Source organism: Hetaerina americana, unplaced genomic scaffold (genome assembly GCF_022747635.1).
Source record: "Hetaerina americana unplaced genomic scaffold, ioHetAmer1.1.p SCAF_17, whole genome shotgun sequence".
Classification (NCBI taxonomy): Eukaryota; Metazoa; Arthropoda; class Insecta; order Odonata; family Calopterygidae; genus Hetaerina; species Hetaerina americana.
This window is the reverse complement of record NW_027286730.1, coordinates 10,175,656-10,198,299: the sequence shown is the minus strand read 5'-3', so window position 1 is coordinate 10,198,299 and position 22,644 is coordinate 10,175,656. Positions and strand designations below refer to the sequence as shown.

General features: G+C 37.0%; 1 protein-coding gene across 1 annotated transcript in view; it reads right to left on the bottom strand.

Moving 5' to 3' along the window:
- LOC139687164 (phospholipid-transporting ATPase IF-like) overlaps positions 1-13,352 on the bottom strand; it is a 49,961-nt gene extending 36,609 nt beyond the window's left edge. The window contains exons 1-9 of the mRNA XM_071584296.1: positions 13,320-13,352; positions 11,959-12,048; positions 11,625-11,792; positions 8,748-8,900; positions 5,374-5,680; positions 5,141-5,222; positions 4,874-4,974; positions 1,780-1,899; positions 370-485 (exon numbers count right to left, since the gene is read on the bottom strand). Coding sequence (XP_071440397.1) covers positions 370-485; positions 1,780-1,899; positions 4,874-4,974; positions 5,141-5,222; positions 5,374-5,680; positions 8,748-8,900; positions 11,625-11,792; positions 11,959-12,048; positions 13,320-13,352 — 1,170 coding nt within the window. The remainder of the gene's footprint in view (positions 1-369; positions 486-1,779; positions 1,900-4,873; positions 4,975-5,140; positions 5,223-5,373; positions 5,681-8,747; positions 8,901-11,624; positions 11,793-11,958; positions 12,049-13,319) is intronic.
- Between the last annotated feature and the right edge of the window lie 9,292 nt (positions 13,353-22,644).

Sequence of the window (22,644 nt, the reverse complement as noted above, 5' to 3'; positions counted from 1 at the left end):
GCGTTTCGTGGCACGCATAGCCAGAAGAAAGAGATGAGCCACATTGGCCAAATACACATTCAAACACGAAATCCCGCCAAACGGCGAATAAATACTCATATATACAGAAACATATATAAGGAAAAGGGATAGGAAGTGGTTAAGAGCATCCGCCCGGCAAGCGGAAAGATCCGGTGTTCGAGTCCCGGTTGAGGAAATATTTTTACTCTTGTGATCCGTTCGATTCCGCCTTCCCCACCTCTATTGTGTTCGTCCTTTATACGTGTTCCTATCCCTTTTCCTTATATATGTTTCTGTATATATGAGTATATATATATAATTTATATTATTAATTTTTGATTATGGGTCATGAGTAATGAATGGCTTTACCTGTCCCAATTCTTCATTTAGGTCAGATATATTGAAAATAGCTTTTTGCTGGGTTTTTTCACAATACATTTCTGTGTCCCAGGAGAAGAAGAAAGTTGCAAAGAATTTCTGTAGCTCTGAAATACAATAGAAATATTTTAAAAAACCTCATGAAAATTAAATTATACTGCTTAAATGGAAATTACTGGTCATTAAATTATATTATTAGGGTTGTCTGAAAAGTTCACAACTTCACCCGTAGATTACATAACTACTCACATAATTTTTTTTCATCTTTTTGTTATTTGGATGCCTACGAGAATGGGTGAGTAACAACTGAGCACAAAAATTCATGAAAGGAGACTTGCCTTTAGGGGGAAAAAGAACCTTTCCAGTAGGACATTACACCTGCCCAGATGAGTTTATAGGCAATTGGATAATTGAGGGATTTGGAATATGAAAAAGAACAGAGCGCCCACCCTGTTCCCCAGATTTGGCTCCCTTGAACTCTCACTGGTTTTGAAAACTCAAAAATTTCCTAGCCGGTCATCATTTTCGTCCAATCAAAAAACGGTTATGGCTGTACCAGCTGCTGTATGATAGCATTTCTGGAAAACCACTACAGAGATAGGAAAATGGCACTGGAACAATGCTGGATGAAATGTAATATTATAGGTGACTATGTTGAAAAATAAAGATTTTTTGAAAAAATAAATTGTCATTTCAATATCAGACCGATTAATTTTCAGATCACTGTTGTATATACAGGGACATACTAACCACTGACAGCTGGCCCAAATTGATTAGAGGAGTTTCCTGGTGGGCCATCATACATAGGGTTAAAATATCTGAAAAATACCCATATAAATTCGGTTGCTTAAATGGAACCATTTCTATCTCTTATTTTTGATACCACTCATAATGGGCACATGAATACATACAGCTCAAAGCTCTTCGGTAATCTAATGAAATAAGCCATATTTAAGGAATATTCATGATCAATGAGGAATTACTATAGCTCAGTGAAGTTTGTGCAATTTACTACCCTAAAACAGTGGCAAAACGTTAATGTATCCACCTAATTTGGTGGTATGTTGTAATTTCAGTTTATTGGTTGATTTTTGGTTAAAATCAAAACCAGGGCTTAATAACTCACAATTGATATGCCTCATAAAGTACATCTTTCTGAATAATAGAATGTCTGTTGTGCTTTCATTTGTTTTACATATCTCTTATATGCACACCTTTAATAATACATATTGAGAGTGTGACATTTTTCATCCAAGTTAGGAGTAGTTTTACAAAGTTAATTGCTTAGCAATTCATTGATTGGTAGTTCATTCATCTAACTTCAAATTTCCGAAAACAATGAAAGCCACAGTTAATTATTAAAATATACTTAGATATCAACTTCTGTCTATCGGTCCTCACCTAGAGTTACATGAAGTGATATGGGGATGAGGTAATTAAACAGAATTATGAAAGAGCATGCATCCTGTAGTACTGAGCCAACAGTGACTCTTCTTTTTGGCTCTTGGAGAGGTGAATGATCTGCGAATGTAAAATAATTCAATGAAAATAATCTTCAAAGCACATACAGCTAATATTGATTAGGTTTTCAGACAAACATCTCAAAATATACAGTCGAAAAAGAAGAATCATAGTAATGTATTTTACTTTACTAATGTCCATTTAGCATGTGTAATAAAATATGATATGATATAGCTTTAAATACACCTTAAATAATTCTATTACTACTAAAAATAATACCTTTATTGGAAAAATTTGGAAATACAATATCTATATTAAAAAAGTTTCTTTTCTACAGACAGTCATCAAGGGAAATGTAAATGGAATAAACTATGGGAGAAAATCTTAAATGGGAAATACAGATATAAAAATTGCATCCACCACAGGACATAAATATGCAAATATAAAGAGAATATTCCATAAAAATATGTACTGAGTGATGTTTAATGGACGTAGCCAATAAAAATAACAATACCAATTCAGCTGAGCTGGGCCAAAAGGACTCAATGACTTTAGGACAGAGATTGAGGATGAGTTGCATTGGGATAGGAGGCATGGCTTGGGGCAGTAGAATAGCAGGTGATCCAAATGAAATGATGAAACTGTACACATTTTAAGCATATCATGCACTTGCTGAGTATTGGTGCTTCGGTAACAGCAGATAATAGTCAGTAGAAAACTAAGTAAAAAGTTAAGGCAAGAAAATTTATATTTGCACCTATATGCAATATAGAAGGGACATTTATGGAATTTAAATCAAATAAGTTAATGGGGGTAGACCAACTTCCCAAGGAAAGGCTTTAAAAGTTATGAAAAGGTGGGAGGAACAGTTTTTATGAGCTAATTTTTGGCATTTATGATAGAGTAAAATAGAATAGAATGAGGATGTTGCTGTCATTTTTGTAAATTCTGATAACAAATTCCAAAGAATTCTAGTTCCTTTAAAAGCCCCAAAATTTCAGAGTTTAAGAGGACGCCTCGGTAGCTTAAGTGGCTAAAGCACTCGACCGGATATTGAGGGATCTGGGTTCGAGTCCCAGTCAAGGCGAATGATTTTTACGCTCTGAAATTGTTGCATTAAAATTCTGATAACATATTTGATAGAGCTAATTGGGTAGAATTAATGAATTTATTGCATAAATTAGGAGTATATTTGAGGGTTAGGAGACTTATGTGCAAACTGCGCATCTCTCAAATTGTTCAGGTGGCATATAAAGAGTCAGGATGGGCAGTGTTAAAAAGAGGAGTAGGACAGGGGTTACCATTATCACCCATACTTTTCAAAATATATATGTGTGTGTGTGTGTGTGGGTCGCGGTAGTCCAGGGGGTAGAACGTTGGACTGCTGACCAGAGGGTCAAACCCATTTTTGAAGAAAAGCCCTGTTTTTCTTCAAAAATGGGAAAGGAACACATGATCCCCCGGCAGTAATGAAAACATTAGTGGAATACAGCTATGTATAAAATCAGGATGCTTTTGTGTGCTTTGGGGATTTTTGGGAGGAATTTGACCATGTAGAATGAGCGAAGAGAATAAAGATATTGTGGAATTTGGGGGTGAGATAGAGGGTTAGGTAACTTATCTAGGAATAATAAATTAGAAAATTGGCTGAGCTAAGTTATTAGCTCTAATGTTTGATGAAATAGCAAATGTCAGAAAATATATAGGCCGTGCAAAAAAATTATTATCAGGCAAAAGGCAATAAGAAAGGCACAGTGGAAGAGCAGTTCTGTTTGAACTGTAAAATGTTGAGGAATTGCCAGAAAATATTTTCGAAAAGCTTAATGTCATTCTGAAAGGTAATTTTGTTAAAAAATTGCTCTGCCATAATATGATATTGGTGTGACAGATTTGACTTTTAATTAACCGATTTGTGTTGATGGATGTTTTATGACTTTAAAGATTTTTTGACTCTACATATACAAACACGCATATTCCTGAAAATGATAGCGATACAGTTATATTCTTTAATTAAGCTCCTTTTTTCATGCCTGAATGAGTTACATTCCATAATGGTCATCAACATAATGTGACAGTCAGGAAGTGATTATAATCTTGAGTCATGAGCATTTTAATCTCTGGTACCTGTTGCTAATAGAGCAAGTCTACTTTTATATGAATGTAAATTTAATTGGTTTATTGAAATAAACAAAAATAATAAAATGAAGGAAAACTTTGGACAAACTGTTCAACTTCCATGTAGTCCAAGTGATACAAGCACACGATATTCAATCCTTAGTACAGTGGTTTGAGGCCCGTTGGTGGTCAGACTTTTTCACTTTGAGATTATATGCATTATTACTACCTTCTCTAGTATACATGAAATTGTTATGATAAATATATGCACACACTTGATATCTAATAAAATAGAATAGTAAAGATTAGTTCAGCTTTCCCTGCAGTGAAGCCCATCAGCCACAACTCCTAATTATTGAAAGAATGAAAGCTGTGTAAAATGACTAAAGTTTTATTATTATACAATTTTATTACAATATTTAGATAAAACTCATATATATATATATATATATATATATATATATATATATATATATATATATTTATTTATTTATTTATAATATGTTTACATTCGTAATATGTTTTTTCTTAAAAGCAGATTTTGATTTATTTCTTGGGCATCAATAGTCTAAGGGCCTCACAGTATAAGAATCCAGGGACTTAAACATTATTTTTTGGGTATTAAGGATCAAAAACACAATGTGATGATCACTGTGTGAAGTCTTGATAATTTATTGTAGTAATATAAGAGTTTAATGATAATAAAGGCTTCTCTCACTTTTGGGAAGAGTCCCTCATGAGATTGACTGCAATGTACTCTTTACAGCAGAGATTTAAAACTTATGACTATCTTACATTGATTTACTTTGTATTATACCCGTACATTTTAGTGTATTTCATATATCTTATAAAATTATTCCATTAGAGTGAATATCTTATAAAAATTTTCCATTAGAGTGATGACATGTACAATACTTACAGGATGTATTATTTCTATCCAGTACCAATTTCAGGACTAGAGAGGCCACAACTGCAATTGCCATTATCACCAGGAAGAAATATATATATCTATTGATGGACCTGAGGGAAAAGAACAAAAGTTCATGCCAACATATATTGTTTTTTTCATAATTCACTGCACAAGTTCATATTTTAAAATGCATTTTAAGAGTGCATCCCTCAGTGGCCTTCCATAGGAAAGTGATTCCTTGGATCTGGCAACTGACAGCACATTAGCAGTACTCACTTTTCTATTGAGGAAAATTTATTTCTTCTCAGCTTGAAATTTAGTGATAATTTTGTCTCTTGTCCTGTATAAACAGCGCATCCTTGAATAGATGATTGATTATATTAATTCAGCATAGTTAACAGGGCAATGAACATTTTTTGCTAACCACTTCAAAATTTATATTGCAATGAATACTTGGATTTTTCAAGGACTTTTATGATAGGCTCATCAGAGAAAAGAAGTACTTGTACCATAAATGTATTCAGTATTCTTCAGTCGTTCTCCTCTTAATAGTAAATTGTCTCTTGTGAGAGACACTTGTAGTTCTTCCTGGAGCACAGACATCAAGAACTTCTGAAAAAAAGCCTCATCATGGTTCTCTGAGCTGTCTTGACCAATTTTTATCAAGCTGTGCCTATTAAGAAGCTCCAAATAACCAGAGAAGCTGCATAAATCAGCTGTTGGTTCCTCAAAGACTATTTTCATTTTTGCTTTTGCCAATTGTGATTCAACATCAGGACCTTTTAACAGCTGAATGGGTTCAGGACTTTGAAGAGTCTGAAATTAAAATGTTTGATCATTCATCGGTTGTCAAAATATATTTGAAACTTTCGAAAATCAAAGTTAAAAAACCAAAGCAAAAGTATATTGGTGAGGGTAAACTTAGAAGAAATATATAATATTTTTATACTTTAATTATTGAAAAAATAAGTTATTGTTAGTTGATAAAAATTTGAAGTTGAATCAATTAATGCCATGTTTAACCTAATGAAACAATGATAGTATAGCTAATGAAGTCCACATGCTGTCTCCCACCATTTTATTCCAAGAGGCTAATCCATTTCTTCATATTCCTTGCTTGCCCAATGTTCTCCCCACCATCATAGATTTCCACGTCACATTGCCAGTCAAACGCTCTGTAACCATCTTTCTTGCCTCCATTGCATTTATCCCAAAAATCCCCTTTCCTCCCTTACCATGCCTAGCATGTCCTAATTTTTTCCTTTATGGCTGTTTCACATATGCCATCCTCATTTAAGGACATTTCAAAAGCCTGCAAAAGTCTGCTCTTAGCATCTTGCTCCAACAACCATATTTCCACTATGCTCCATATCAAATTTAAATAATTATTCTCTCATCATCCTCACTCAAAGTCCCTGTCATCAACTCCCTCTTTCTTGTGGAAACCACCTACGCCATGCAATTTCTGATGTCCCTACAGCTAAGATCTTCTTGCTCCAAAACAGTTCAAAGATATGTTACACCTGGTCTAATTTTGCCCTTCTATTTCAACACTTAACTTAGCCTTCCTCTTTTTGAGATACCTCATGCTGTTGTTTTGTTTACATTGTTTCGCGTCTCACACCTATCAAACTGACTTTTCGTGTATAGTATCTCCATATATCAGTTCCATTTCTTACTTACTATTTTTACATTCCACATCCTTAATATTTACCTTGTTTCATCCTATGGAATCTTGCATTCCCTATCCAACCAACCACAGTTATCAACTGGAAGGTTGGTTTGTTAAGTGAGGGTAGAGCTCACTTAGCTCTAAGCCCAACGGTTTGTGAAATTCACCCATCAAGTGCAGTAGCGAGTTCTTTTACCTGTGTTGGCTGCGGTTTCAAACGATGACCTGATACCCGAAAAATCATTCAACTTGGGTGAACCCTAGAGAAGCAAACCTGGGCACTCCTGTCAGAAGCTCAGCGCTTTATTAACTGAACTATTGCATACCCGTTACACTTCATTAGTTGCCATTTATGGTTTTAATCCGTATCCGCTCCCGGGATACCATTCGAATTAATTATGCTGTGCATTGCCATGATATACTTTAGCTAATATATTTATGAGTCCCCGAGCATTTTCAATACACACCTACGCCTGTTGTGACGTTTAATCCAAGTGTTCCCTATTATTTACCCCTGTCTATTGCAGAACTCTATTGCCTTCTCCCCGAAGTTACTCCTTTTTCCGAAACAGAAACTTACACCACTACCATCTCTCCGTTATCCTACAGTCGCGTGCAATCCACCATGACTATAAAATTTTGCCTTTTAGAAACACCCGCAAATATTCCTTCTAATTGATCTTATACTCAGTCGGTTTCTTCTTTCCTATGATTGCTTGGTGGTATGTAAACTTTTACAACGATTAAGTTACTCGCTTCAAATCTTACTTTTACTAATATTATTTTATCACTCTCCTGCTCTTTGTTTGCTACGCTTCTTCCTACCTTTTGGATCAGTATTATTTCTACTATTCGCTCGTTCTCTTCTTTGTCTTGTCAACATATATTTCCTCATAACTGCAGCGCCTGTAATTTCCGCTACCATCCCATCTCACTTCTCAAAACCATAAAGCATTTAAATTTTCTCTCACTAAGACCTGATTTAGGTGTGTGATTGTGAATTCCCTAACCTTAGCATTATCCTAAAATTCCAAGTCCCTATGGATTGGCCTTCTTCTGTGCTGCAGCTGTCGATTTCGATTTGCCAGGATTTCATGAGATGACGACTGCATAACTCTTGTTCCTTCCGCTGCCGGTAAAGACAGGTACAATTTTGTCCATCGTCGGTTCATGGGATAATTATTTGAAATTTCTCCGTAAACCCAACAAATTTTCCAACGGACCATCAATACTTAATTGCTAGTAATATATAAAACCAATAATGAATCGCGATAACCAATGATGCACGAGAACTACATGAGTATGTACTCTCCGAAGTATAGATCGGCAGGATGCGCCCATAAGCCTGACTTTAACTTTGAAAATGAAAAGGAGTGAAAGCACTACTTAATTAATAGTTTTCTCATTTATTTCTTTGATGATAATAATAGTAATCCCCTTCATTGTATACATTATGCGAGTTAATATAATACAATCTTAACCATATTCCCCAGCGGTCTCTTGCGGGGCAGGTTAAAGAATACTATCTACCTAACACTATCGTTTGCTGGCTGGTTTGTAAAAGAATTTTGATGTCCATCAATCGAAATCAGATAAATAATATGCTCCTCTCTTCCCAAGCAACAGGCAGACGCACGACGCGTAGTATTGTATCTTTGACTCGCCACTTTATCAGCGACCTTGATCCGGTAGAGAAAGCCAAGTCAATCGCCGTGTGAGGTAGGCAGTTCCATGACGTAGAAGTGTTGTGGGACACACTCTACGAGAGATCTTAGTGTTCAAATCTCATTTCTTGTTTCACGAGAAAAATCCTATACATCACAGTTAGGAGAAGTATTTCTGAGACGATCCGTAAAACTCATATATATGATAGCAAATTTTCCGATTACGGCTGAGTAATCGGGAAAGTGTATCATCGCTTTTTAAAATTACTCCAGAGCTTTGTGTCGTGCGTTACGGTCTTTATTAATAGTTCTGTAAAATAAAGTGTAAAAGAACATGCTATCACTAATGTTTATTCTAATGTCAATACTGAACAATTAGGAGCTCTGAAATGCATTGAATTTTTCGAAGCATATTTATTGGCAGTGACTCAGAACGCTTGCATTTTAAAACTACATGCGACATAATTAAATTTTATTATTTTTAAGAGCAGTTAAAATCTCTAATGGGAACATTTTGAAAATCAGAATTATTTTGAGTGGTGCTTACAGTCAAGCTTGTTTCTCCGTCAAGGTTAGCTGTTGTGACATAAGCTTTTCCATCCTTTCGGCTGCTAACAAGCAAAATCATATCACATGGCAAATCCTCTTCATTCTCCACTCGGATGATGTCGCCGACGGTCAGACTCGAGCATTCTACAAACTTTGTGAAAACGAGTTATAAATACACTAAACTCTAGGCATTAGACAAAATCCATTCATAATTTTACGTTTGACAATGATTTTAAAGTTAATAATCATCTACTCATGTGATTCTGGTGGAAGGTTTTCCTCCTTGACTTCATTTCACTGTTTGAAAATTTAGATGCTACAGAACATACTTCCTGAAGTGGGATTCATTCTTGAGCTGTCGGAGATTACGGTTTCCCAGAAGAAACTTTCAATCTATAATTTTTATAACTTTACCGAGGAGGTATATTTGGCGGGAAGAAACAGACCTTTCCTATTTGCAAGCCCAGCAAAATAGTAAATTATTTATTTGGAATGCGGCAATTGCACGTTCTCTTTTTCGCCTGCGTTTACATTTAAGCTCTGTATTGGACATGAGACCTCGGGTCATATCAAACCAGTACCCCTACTTAGAATTAAGCTTCAAAGTATGATCGCAATATAGAAATTGCATGATCCAAAAATAGTACTTGTAATGGCACCATCTGTCAAATGACCGCCCCACTGCGGTCAAACGCCTTTCTAGTTTCCTCACTATGAGCTCACAAGATATGAGCTTTCTCCTACCAGCAGGAGAAATGAGCTTTCTCCTGCTGGCAGGAGAAAGGTTATATCTTTCTTCTGACTCCTACCCTTTGATGTATCTGTCTTGGATAACACTACCATGACCTACCAAATACCATTCCTCTCATCACAGCTCTAGGAGTCATCAGGACGCACAAGTCCTTCCACCAAGCCAAGGTTTTTCGATAGCTGTTGTTAATAAAGTTGGGAACTTTTGAGAACTGGACTTGGATTAGATTTTAATAGTGCCGACATATCATGTTTTTACTTTTAATAATTTTTAGCTCATTCTACTTTCAGTCCAGCGCCAAGTAGTGGCAGAAACATCTTTGAAAGTCTACCTATACCGACAATTTAACCCAAGCCCTCAGCATTGGCAACTAATACATAATAACCATAAAAAACCATCAACACATTAATCAGCCCGAAGGTCGATTTGGTAGGTGATGGTAGAGCTCACCCAGTACTGTGCCCGACGGCGTGTGAAATTCACACATCAGGGTAGGGGGGCCAGTTCTTTTCCCTGTGCCGGTTATAGTTTCCCAGGAAGATCTGGTACCCGAAAAATCACATAGCTTGGGTGGAGCTGCAAGTGCCCTGAGTGCTTTGCCCGGGAATCGAACCCGGGCCCCTCCGGTCAGCAGTCCAACGGTCTATCCCCTGGACTACCGCGACCCACAATACATAATATGCTTTGGAAATCCGATACCCGTGTTAAAATGACAATATTTTGTGTTACAATTGTATTTTACTATTGGGATAAATGCTTCTTTAGCAATTATTTTTCCTTACTTTTTGTCGATGAGTCTTAGAATCACAAATGAACACAAATTTAGCACCCATGGCAATCATTGAAAAGCTCACAAAAGGGAATAAAACACTTCTTTATCCCTACGATACTTTGTACATGACCGAACGTCTTTGTTATTAATCTGTCACTGGATAATTGATCCCCATTCTAGGCGAAAAACTCATATTAATTTTCAAATGAAGCCAGTATAATGATCTTATATCCGGTATTGGACGTTTCTACTCATCAATCCAACTGAAAAAGAGGGTAATAAGATTAAATTTACTGTTTACTTCGCAGACGATTTTCAGAATTCAATCATTTTTCTAATTGTCTAAAGCATTGCTTCGTTAGAGGCAGAGAAGCTTAAATCCAAAATTAGCGGACATAATTAATTATTAACAAGTCAGTATTATCTTGAAACTGTCCCATTTTTTAATTATCCCTTCCGATGAAATCATTTACCCAACTTAACCACAATTCCGCATCCCAACTTAATCAACCCAAAATCAAAATTCTCTCATAACTTTGCGAGTCCTTTCGTTTCATGACTATGCACGTATTTTCTTCCTAAACATGTGAAGATCAATTATTATTTAATCGGGCGGTAAGCTCACCCACCCAATGAAATCGAATTCTGGATATAAACGCTCAAGTTATAGGGACTGTGGTTTAGGATTTTCTTCTAGAGAACCTAATCTCCTACTGCAAAAAGACCACCCCGGTTTATTTGGGAATCCTTTTTAATATGCTTCGCTAATAACTTGTTCATATGCAAGTGCGTTTGGATGCACCGAAAAATTGAAAAAGTTCAAATTAAAAAAATGTAACCTAACCTCTGTCGATCATTAAAAGTTATTCTCAAGTATTTCTACTGATGTAATTCTAGCACTCTCTGGGAAAAAATTGACAAATAATTTAATCTCCCTTATTATATAATTACGTGGGGTCGTTCAGCCTATTAATTTTCAAAACACAGTCAACAAAATCAACGAAAATTAAGATCAATCCTTAATTTAATGTACAATTGTCTTCATAATTAATGTTATATGAGATTCAGGACTGGATGTATATAGATTTAAATCCATAAGCTTTAAACTTTCGAATTTCGTCCTTAATATATTAATATTCGTGGTACGTGGCTTCAAAATTGGTTTTCAATTTTGGATATCAAACCCTGATATGGTGCAATAAAAATATCTCACCCTCCTACAATTGGCTTTGCCATAACCTCGCTTGAAGTTTTCGAATAGGGTTAATTGACCGCTTTTTGTGACAATATGGTTATTTTAAAATCTTTTTAAATAGAATGTAATAGTTGGCATCTTCTGCCCAGTTTATTACCTGTCTTTTTCCATTGGAATCAATTTTTACTGCTGGTGCACTGTTCACTTTTGCATCAAATTTGTGTCGTAGCCAATCCTCATATCCTTGTTTTACTGCTGTGATCAGTATGACAAATACCAATGGCAAAATGCTAGTCGTTGCTGACACGGGGCTGTCAATAATCAGCTGCATGTAGTTCGAGATGCGTGGAGATATATAACATGGCGAATTAAATTCCAGGTATCATATAAATCCGCTAGTATTTCAGCGGATAGTCTATAAAAATAAGCATTTTAAGCATGTATAATATTAGGAGAGAAATTAATACCAATGAGAAGAAAAGTGAACTCACCTGGATTATAGCAATACATAAAAAATAGAAGTTCGCGATCCGATGGAACTGTTCGAATAGATTTATAGGGAGGAAATTCCAAATGGTGTACTGTAAAAGAAAAATGTATTCTCGTAGAAAAATAAAATCAGCGAAAAATAGTCGCCATTTTGTTGATTACATTTTAATAGCAAGTAAATGCAATCCATAGTAGTAGAATCCTAATAGCGTGGTCTACTAGACTAGCAGAAAAAATATTCTACAAAGCTGAAACGTTTTAATGCTGTCGTGAAAGCTTGCAAAAATTTAAAATGAAAGGTGCCTTCAAATTAACTTTATCGGGTTTAACACGCAGTGAGATTACATTAAGCATTGCGGCGCAGTTTGAAATGTAGGTAATAGGTCTAAAGCCAAAGCTGAGGCCGTTTTGAGAATCACAGGCATCAAAAGATATCGAGTGTATCATAACCGCTACATAAAGATCATTATGGAGGTTAAAAATTCGTACAGTGGCGCATTATTATTCAATGCACTATTTCTCGGGTTCATCAGCACTGATGGAGATCTTTTGGAGGTAAAATATTGTTTTCGTCCTTAAAAACTGGTCTGTTGAGTTACGACTCCATCATCAAAGGACCTACCTCGGATGTCGAAGGAGATACTAAAATATTTTAGGTTGAAAAAAAAGAAAATACAAATAAGGAAATTAGGCTGTCAGAATAATAAATTGGAAGAATACTTTTAGTTATGCACGGTTTGAATAAAGAATAAAAGCCGGATCTATATTCTAGTGAGAATGCAGAGTCCAATTTTAAAACTGCCTTCTTATATTGGAAATTATGCCTAACATACTATTAAAAAACATTTTTGTGTCACTTTCTTGACCTCTGGCCAATCAACGACCGGTGTCTGTTGTCCAGAAATGCATCTTCTAGCAAGGGTCGGAACTGGGAGATGAATGTCTGGGGTTCACGGGCTACGTGGAGCTTCATTTAATTCTCAGTGAATACATACAGTCACTAATGTCCCACATCTTTTAATACGGTTATTTGAACACTATTCAAACCATTTTCTTAGTAATAATGATTGAATGCGGAACATCTTATTGTACTTGCATGCATACGAGAGAGTGTGGTTCAAGAATTGATAGAAATTTGCACTGACAGTATTTCAAAAAACAATTGTATGTTCTTAACTTGCATCATATATTATATAGCACGTTAATCATTACGATTAGCCATTTATTTCAATTGAATTTCCCATTCATCGTAAATATATGACTCTCTAGCTCATTGAATCTTTCTAATGTTGTCACGCAACTTTTACCTTGTGTGTTTTTATCCGATTATCGCAGAACTTCCGCGTTTTCAAATCTTTCTTGCCTTTATCACCTCCATCTCCTTGGATGCGGTCATCTTGACCATTGCCCCTCTTATTTCTTTCCTGTTTGGGTTGTTCCCCTACCAAGCGTATTGTTCGGTTTCCACGCAAGTTAGGACCTTCGTCTTCCTGTAATTAAAACGGGAGATGAAACGTTGGCATTATTCTCTCCACTTAGCTACTGTACCAATCACGTTAATTCCTTAAGAAACGAAGGAACATAATATCAGCTGGACGAGATAAATATTAAGGTTTTATTAAGGTTAATTAAAACATTAAGGTTTGATTGCCACACACACTATAGCGAATTCACATCTGAGCCCTGACGAAGGAAAAGGAAATTACTAGAAGGAGTAATTAGTAACGTAAACATTTTACAGAGCTTGGTAAAGTTTAAGAATACCTAAGATTAATTCAATTAACGATATATTCTTTAGCTCCTACCACATACCTCCGTCGAAAACTGTCATAGGATGTAAATTTGTCTAGTTTTGATATAATCGTCACGTTCCCATTAAATAATTAGAGATTGGGATCGCAGTAAGTGCCAATAAACTTATAAAAATGAGCACAGGTTGTTTCGTCGCACATATTTACAGGAAAATGTACATTTTATCGCGCATTAATATGGCATACTCACCGTCTAAAACTTATCGCACAAGTCTGCGAAACTATTAGGCTACTTATAAGCGAGAGAATTTTTTTTATATTTACCTACTACCTTGATCAAAAAGTTCCCGTTCCTCAAATCGGAACGATGGGAGCGCCACACGGTGGTTATTCCGGGAACTTTTTGATCAAGGTAGTATGAGGCGATTTTACAACATTGCCAAACCTCTTATTTAAGAGAAAAATGATCTCTAAACGTGAAGGATGCGTAGAATATTTATATAGGGAAGAGATTATCTGTTTTTAAGTATAACGAAGCATTTCCACGGGCCATTGGAAGTATCATATAGCTACGGGAGAATTTACTGACCGTTTCCATTTCTTAACATTAGAACAATAAAACTGAAAAGCCTCTTCTGCATACCTACGAGATTTGTCCAATAAAAAATATTTATAAATAAGTTATTCATACCATTTAGAGTACATAAATGAATATCATATTGCTATCTAAATTTGTAATTTATATAGTAGTACAAATTTTATTGGTTTGACTCCAAAATTGCGTTAGGCATTACAAGTTGAAACATTCAGTCCGCTCAACCCAACGATGGAGGTTAAATGCAAAGCTGCAGATATGAAGCTGAAATTTTGCTTCCGCCTGAACAAGTCTTCATCCGAGTCCATGCAGTGTAATGCTATAGAAGCCATGTAGAAAGTCTGCTCTTCCGTAAACTATTGCCAGAAGATGGTTTAAAATATTTAAATATGGGAAGCAATCAATTTAAAAGGAAGGTTGTCCAGTCATTATACTTACGAAAGTAAACATTAAAACCGTCGCTGATGTTGTGAGAGAATATTATTGAATACGGCGCGGAAACGTGGTCATTGAAGCAGGAGGATAGACGTAGACTGGAGGCTTTTGAAATGTGGGTGTGGAGAAGGATGGAGAAGGTAAAATGAACCGAGAAGAAAACAAATGAGGAAGTATATGGCTGCGTAGGTTTTCGCGGCGGTGGTTTGAAGTACTCTGCATTGTCGGGTTTCACCGCGTTGTTGTTTGATTCAGACAACTGTCAAAAAAAACATAACGTCGTGACAAGATTTAACTGCACCAAGAAAATAGCGGACGCTCTCCCTGGACCGAAGGACCAAATTCCGAAAGACTTATATGAAGGGGTCTACCAAGTACCCTGTTCATGTGGGAAAGCCTACATCGGGGAAACATGCCACTCATTGAAAGTTCGGATGAAGGAACACCTCCGGGCAACCACAAAAAAGCAGTTTCACCTGTCGGCCATTTCAGAACACCAATGGAGTGAACCCGGTCACGAGATTTCATTCCAAAAAGCAAACATCATAGCCAAGGAGAGTAGATACTACCCGCGATTAATTAGGGAAGCTATTGAGGTCGCAAAAAACCTGGAGAACATTAACAGAGATGAAGGCTACCATCTCCACAACGCGTGGAAGAGAGTTCTCCGGGAACGGACCAATCAGCGAGCAGCCACTAGACGGGACCACCTATATAAGGGTGGCAAAAAATTCCGAGTCCCTCATCTTCGACCTGAAGACGCCGAATGCAACTTCGGCGAAACTGTTGTCTGAATCAAACAACGACGCGGTGAAACCCGACAATGCAGAGTACTTAAAATGAGGAAGTACTTGGTATGGTGGGCGAAGAAAGGGGTTTGTTGGGAGCAATCCTATGGAGGCAGGAAAAGTGGATGAAGGGGGTATTGACCGGCAGTGGGATGTTGAAGAATGTAATTGAGGGGAGAATTTTAGGCAAACGAGGAAAGGGAAGGAACAGGATAGGGATGTTGGACGGGAGGAAGAAAGTACTCAGAGCTGGAGAGGGACCTGATGTAGAGTAGGATGTTGTGTTTTGCTAGGGGTCACACATTATTTTAATTTGTAATTATGTCCATCCAAAAACCTACCTTAACCGGTAGATTACCTAATAATAATAATAATAACGTTAAGTACACAACTATAAATGTTTAAATTTTCATTGGGTGCTACCTATACGCTGGAAACAGAAAATTTTTACAGGAGACGACTTTGTTCACAGTCAGTTCAGCGAGAAGCACCTCCATCGAATATCTCCAGAAAATTAATGTAATATTGTTAGCTCTAAGATTGTTCCTCATCATCAAATATTCCAGATTTATCACTATGGGAATTTTCCCTGTTCCTTAACGTGAATGAACGCCTTCGTGGGAAGCGTTTACATTATCAGAGGCCTTCATACGCTAATTGAACATATTTCAACTTGCAAAGACTTTCGCTGACGCAATTTGACGTCAAACGATGAAACCTTTACCTCAGATGTATACATTATAGATTAAGATAACATGTTCAAATAAGATTTAATATTTGCCCACCGAAGTATTGGGTTGAAAAATTTGTTCTAGATGCTTCCAAAACAAATGTCCACATTTGCAAAACTCGATTTTGAAGTGAACGACGCAAGTGACGTACCGTTAATTAAAAACACTATTTACATTCTAAAGAATAAAATAATTTTGCCAGGAAATTGACCTATTATCAAAGTCTGCTAGTAGGAATTTGGCTCCCAATCGATCGCAAAGTACAAAATAGAACAAAACTTTCAAAAAGTCGCAAAAAATTTCCCAAAACTTTTCAAGGTCACGGAAAAACTATTCATCGAGGGAAACTACGCCGCAAGAAAATCTTCATACCAGCTACCAAATCATCGTGCATCGCTACCCTAATAATATTACCAAAATACTCGGCAGTATTGAACCCAGTGGTTAATGTCGCGCAAGAATAGGCCGTCGATTTTATCAAGTTGAGCTGACACTTAACTAGAATTCTTGACGCATTAAACAAGGCCTTGATTATGCAAACCGAAAACGTAATGGCGAATTACTTCCAAAAGCACAAGACATTACAATGGAATCGGAAATCGAAATTTCTATTCCACGTCTCGCTCTAGAGAAAAACACGGGAGCATCTTCTGTTAGACTGTATCAATGAATAATGTCGGCGTTCTCTAATGATACCATATCTTGATTGACTTATATCATTGTTTAATAATCGATTTCCCCAAAAAATACTCCAGCTTTGCCTTGGCAAAACTGCATATTTAAAAAAGTTCAAAAGGAGTATCACGGGATTTGAAAGTTATTCAGAATATTTTACAGGTTTTTTAGAATATAAAATATTACTGTAAAGTTGAACCTATGACATAAATTGACAAATATTTAGTAAACATTGTAAATAAATTTATCCAAAGTAGACATTAAGTGGAGGTATTAAAAAGATTGACAGGCGGAAATCTAAAGCAAACGAACTAAAAATATTTTCAATTGCGTAAATTTTGCATTGAAAATATCCTATCAGCAAGAAGCACAAATATCCAATTAATATCATTGCAAAGAAGGTTGCTTTCCATTTACCATGTCCGGGATTCCTCTATCCATCCGGCTTTGGAATAATGAGCGTTTCATTTTACATCTTATACGCTGGACAAACTGTTCAGGATTCCACAGTGACATATTTGTGAGAGTGATGGAGCTGGAGAATCACTCGGAGCTGAACCAGAAGGTAGTAAACTGCAAAGTAAAACCGTAAGGATTATGCTTCATGCTAGGTTATAATATCCAAGTTTTAATTATGTTCCACAAATTGTATAAAATGAGAATAAACCACCATATTTTTAGATAGAGATATTTTTCACTAGGTTTTTCGAAGAAGCAGATAACTGTCGTGAAAAAATCACCTCTGTGATAATAGCCTTCCAAGGCTAATCCCTCATAAAGCTGATGACTGGGATGAAATATCGAAGATTTATAGTGATGAACACTCACCATCACTTCAATTAGCCCGGATTGTCAGCCGACCCGCTGAGAAGAAGCACGCCATTCTGAGGGAGGTAGAGCGGCTCGTGTTCAAACGGAAATCAGGTAAGGATGCCAAGGTGCTCTAAAATTCTGTCGCTCGCAGTAATCTAATCTACAGGAAATATAATAAGATCCTTCAGATATAAGAGGATAAAAAGCAGGTACGCGCATCGTATATGAACGAATGTGACATATCTTTTTTGACGCATCTCCAGAAATAAAATATTTGCAGTGTTCGATAAGATTCAGGAAATAAATTCGGAAGTTATCACTTCTAGGTATCCATTTTAGAGGAATGCATATTCTGATATAAAATCACATTAAAAATGCGTTATATCTGTGGCGTAAAATACATACAGGATCCGTACAATAAGTATCGGTAGTGGTTCCAAAAATCAAAATTTATTGCTGTTATCATTACAATTACTCAATAACCTTCAAAATACATTCCTCCTGCATCGATACACTTAGCTCGGTACGTCTGCCACTCATCAAAAGCCCGCTTGAAGTCGGTTTCCGGAATACAGTTGAGAGCCTTTGCCGTCGCCGCTTGAACCGCCTCGATGGAGTCGAACCGATATCCTTTGAGCTCCTTTTGAGCTATACTTTGAGCTATGTAACTATGTTGAGAAAATCTTCATCTTCCTGAACGCAGTCCAAAATTTCTTGCGAAATTGCCACCCGCGACAGTTTTTGTTCCTTGCTCAAGACTTTCGGCACCAGCTTCGCGCACACTTTCCTCATCGTAAGATCCTCTGTTACATAGTGTGGACGGTTCCGACTGAAAGGCCGGTCTCCTCACTGATAAGGGTGTTGGTTAAACGCCTGTCAGAGTCAAAATCCTTTTTCGCTTTGCCCACCTGAGCATCAATTCGAGCGGTCGTCGGGCGTCCGACGTGGTGCTTCTATTCGACGAGCTCCCGGCCTTCCTTAAACATTTTGTGCCACTCAAAAACTCTTGTGCGGCATAAGGCATCATCCCCATAAGCCTGTTTAATGAGTTCAAGGGTCTCCGACGTGGATACCCCGAGTTTAACGCAAAACTTCACAGCGTAGCGTTGCTCGATGGTGCGATTCATGCTGGTGCGACGACACCACAAACGATCACACGTCACAAAAATCCACATCCTGTCTCAATGCATGCCCAGAGGCGGCTGAACGAAAGTGCGCCTGGGTGCTGGGGGACCCCTCTACCAAGCCGACCGGTCGGACCCCAATCCACCGCTCCGTTGAAGCTACAGCGAACCAGTCACGATTCTTATTGTGCGGACCCTGTAGGTATCATTTTAACTTTTTCATCGACGATTTTTCTGGAAATCCCCTCATCAATTGGATTCTACAATTTAAGGTAAGCTTAGAATAGACGAAGACTGTACATCGATGCATTATTTTGCCTCTGCTAGAAAAACACAACTTGATATCTTGGCAGTAAAATAAACCTATTTCCAATTCAGTAAACATCCTGCCTCCTTTCATTCCATCCAACATGCCTATTCCCATCCCCACCCTATGCTCGCTCACCCAACGTTCTCCCGTCTGTCACAGTCATCAACATCCTATCGCCGATTGAACGCGCTGATCTTTCAACCCTTCTTTGAATTTCTCCTAACAATCCTCTATCCTCCCCCCACCATGCCTATCATCTCATCCTTTCGGTCCATTTCAGCTTTTCAATCCTTCTCTATACCCATATTTTAGAAGCCTTTTAATCTACGATTATCTTCTTGCTTCAACGGTCATGTTTCCACGTCGTACTAAACTTCATATATAGGTTTTAACGAGTCCTATCTTGGCTTTCTTACTCAACTTCGGTCTTTGATTGTCAACTCTTTATGAAATATTTTTGCCTAATGCAATTCTTCTTTGTATGTCCTTTTGTGCTTCGATCGTTTTGATCCAAAACACTTCTGCGATGTATAAACTATTCCAGCTCCAGTTTATGAAGGGCTATTTTAATGTATAAGTTAGTTTTTCACTTTCTTAAACACTGCATAAACTTGGTTTTTTTTTATATTGATTATCATTTCATACCTATCGCACTGACTTCCCTATGTGCTCAGCGATGCTTACAGCCCCTTGGATGACTGTCATAGGAATACCCTAACTGATTTTATGAATGTCCAGCAAGCCTTCATTCCTATCTCCAGTTCTTCCTATGTCATTTCCTCGGAATCTACGTCATAAAAAACAAGTGATTGTGGAAGTCCCTGCCTTACCCCTTCCTGACAATACCCTCAGACTCAACATTGACTATTGACTCTCCATACGCCCCTCCTACCTGAGCAGTCTGAGAAATGTGCAGATTGCAGATAAGCCTCCAATCCCTCCAATATACTTCTATTTTCTGTCATGAATTCATTAGTTCAACCTAAATTGGTATATCGATCTCCATTTTTTCTAGGCTCAAAACTAATCATCCCCCAGGTAATCATTGTTCTGAGCATGTAGTCAAGTTTTGCATTGCTGATTCCAAAAAGGATGGAGTTGAATTATAGAGTGACAGTTGAAGATTTATAACATCTCTTTTGGAAAATGCTTTTTAGATTTTCTGTAATGCTAAATTTGTTGAGTTGGATTCCTCCTGTCACCAAATAATTCGAACAACAGCATGCCATGACAATTTACTGCTCTCATCACACATTTAGTTACTAAAAGATTTAGGGAAATGTGGGAGGAAGTCTTTGTAGCATCTATGAGAAAGGTATCTGGCCAGAAGACGAATTGAGATCACTGTTAATTCCTATTCTGAAAAAGGTAAACGCTATATCACATGAGTACTTCAGAGCAATAAGTTTGATATCCTATGCAGCTGAAGTTCCCAGGATCATCAACAAAAGGGTAGAGAGTAGGAAAAATGTTTACTTAGGGGATAATCAGTTTGCGTTTCGGAAGGAGAGAGGCACACGTGAAGCCATAGCATTAATGAGATCACTAATCAAGAGGAATATAGAATACAATCAGGACGTATTTGCCTGTTTCGTAGATTTTGAAAAGGCGTTTGATAGAATGAACTGGGAAAAAATCTTAAGTATATTGCAACAAATAGGAACAGATTGGAGGGACAGGAGGGTAATCCACAACCTGTACATGTCTGAGACTGCTCAGGTGCGAGTGGTAAATGGGGAGTCCGAATGGGCAGTGTTAGGAAGAAGTGTAAGGCAGGGTTGCCCATTATCACTGTTGCTGTTCAACCTATTTGTGGAGGAAATGATTAAAGAGGCATGGGAAGAACTGGAGGTAGGAATGAAAGTGGGTGGGGAATTCGTAAAATCAGATAGGTTTGCTGATGACCAAGCTTTAGTTTGTCAGTCAGCCAAGGGGTTGTAAGCGTTGCTGATTGAATTGGAAATTCAGTGCAATAGATATGGGATGAGAATTAATATAATTAAAACAAAGGCTATGCGATTTTCCAGAGGGGAAATGCCTGAGCTAAACATTAAAATAGGAGGGAAAAAAATTGAGCAGGTAGATCAGTTTACGGATCTCGGAAGTGATTTGGAGCAGCATGGTCAAAGTAGTAGGGATCAAAGGAGAAAAATTGCGCAAGTTAAAGAGGCTTTCACAAGGAGGAGGAAATTGATGACTGGGAAGCTGAGTAAGGATGTTAAGAAAAGACTCATATAAACTTTGATATGGAGCATAGTCATGTACGGCACGGAAACATGGCCACTGAATCAGGAGAATAGGCGTAGATTGGAGGCTTTTGCAATGTGGGTGTGAAGAAGAATGGAGAAGGTGAAATGGAAAGAAAGGAAAATAAATGAGGTACAGCTAGATATGGTGGGCGAGGAGAGGGGATTGTTGGGAGAAATCATAAGGAGGCAGGAATAATGGATAAAGGGTGCATTGATTGGCAGTGGAATGTTGAAGATTGTGATATAAGGGATAATGTTAGGCAAACGAGGAAGGGGCAGGAATGGAATAGGGATGTTGGGAAGGACAAAGGGAGGAAGTAAGTGCACAGAGATGAAGAGGGGCTTATAGTAGAGTAGGATGTTGGGTCGTTATTTGTTAGGAGAAACAAAATATTTATTCACTAGTTGTGTCCATCCCGAACCTACCTTAACCAGTAGATTGTCTAATAATAATCACACATTTGGACATCTAGGTACATTAAGACCAATTAATAATTGAGGCCACATTTTTTAGCGATCACTATATGTTTTAAAACAATTAAAAATCTTCATTTGTTTTTCCTTGCTATGATGTTGATGGTTTTTTGCCTGCATATTCAGGATTTGAAGCAATCCTTTCTACATTGGTGGCTTGAAGATAAATGGCAGTCCCATGCTATGAAATGATCAAAATTAAGTTGAATTTGTCTTAAACATTAGTTCTAATGATAGAAAATTTAATAATTGGTTGAAATTTTTGACAACAGTTGATATTGAATATCAAATAATCTATGGGAACTGTCCATACCAAGATCTGTTAAGCAAGTTGGACATTTTTTGGAATGTGTGACTTTAGCACTAATTTCGTTCATGCAGCTTTTACCCCTTTGAACAAACCCAAGAGAAAAGGTTCAATTTTAGGGTGGTCCTTTATATAAAAGATTAATGAAAGATTTTGTCAAAACCTCTATTTCTACCTACATGCCATTCAATATCCTTTGATCTAATACATTAATTTCTAATTTGAATTATGCAGCCAGCAAAAAGTGTATAAAAATGAGAAAATCTTGAAATCATATACCTTTTGATCATAACACTCTTTTAGGTAATCAAAATTTCAAGTGTAAAAAATGACCCTTAAACTAGTTGTATGCAAATGCAACCAGATTGACTCAAATGCAAGAGCGTAATTTAAATGAAACTAGGCCAGTCTAATGGTTTTGAATCTTTTCAATTTT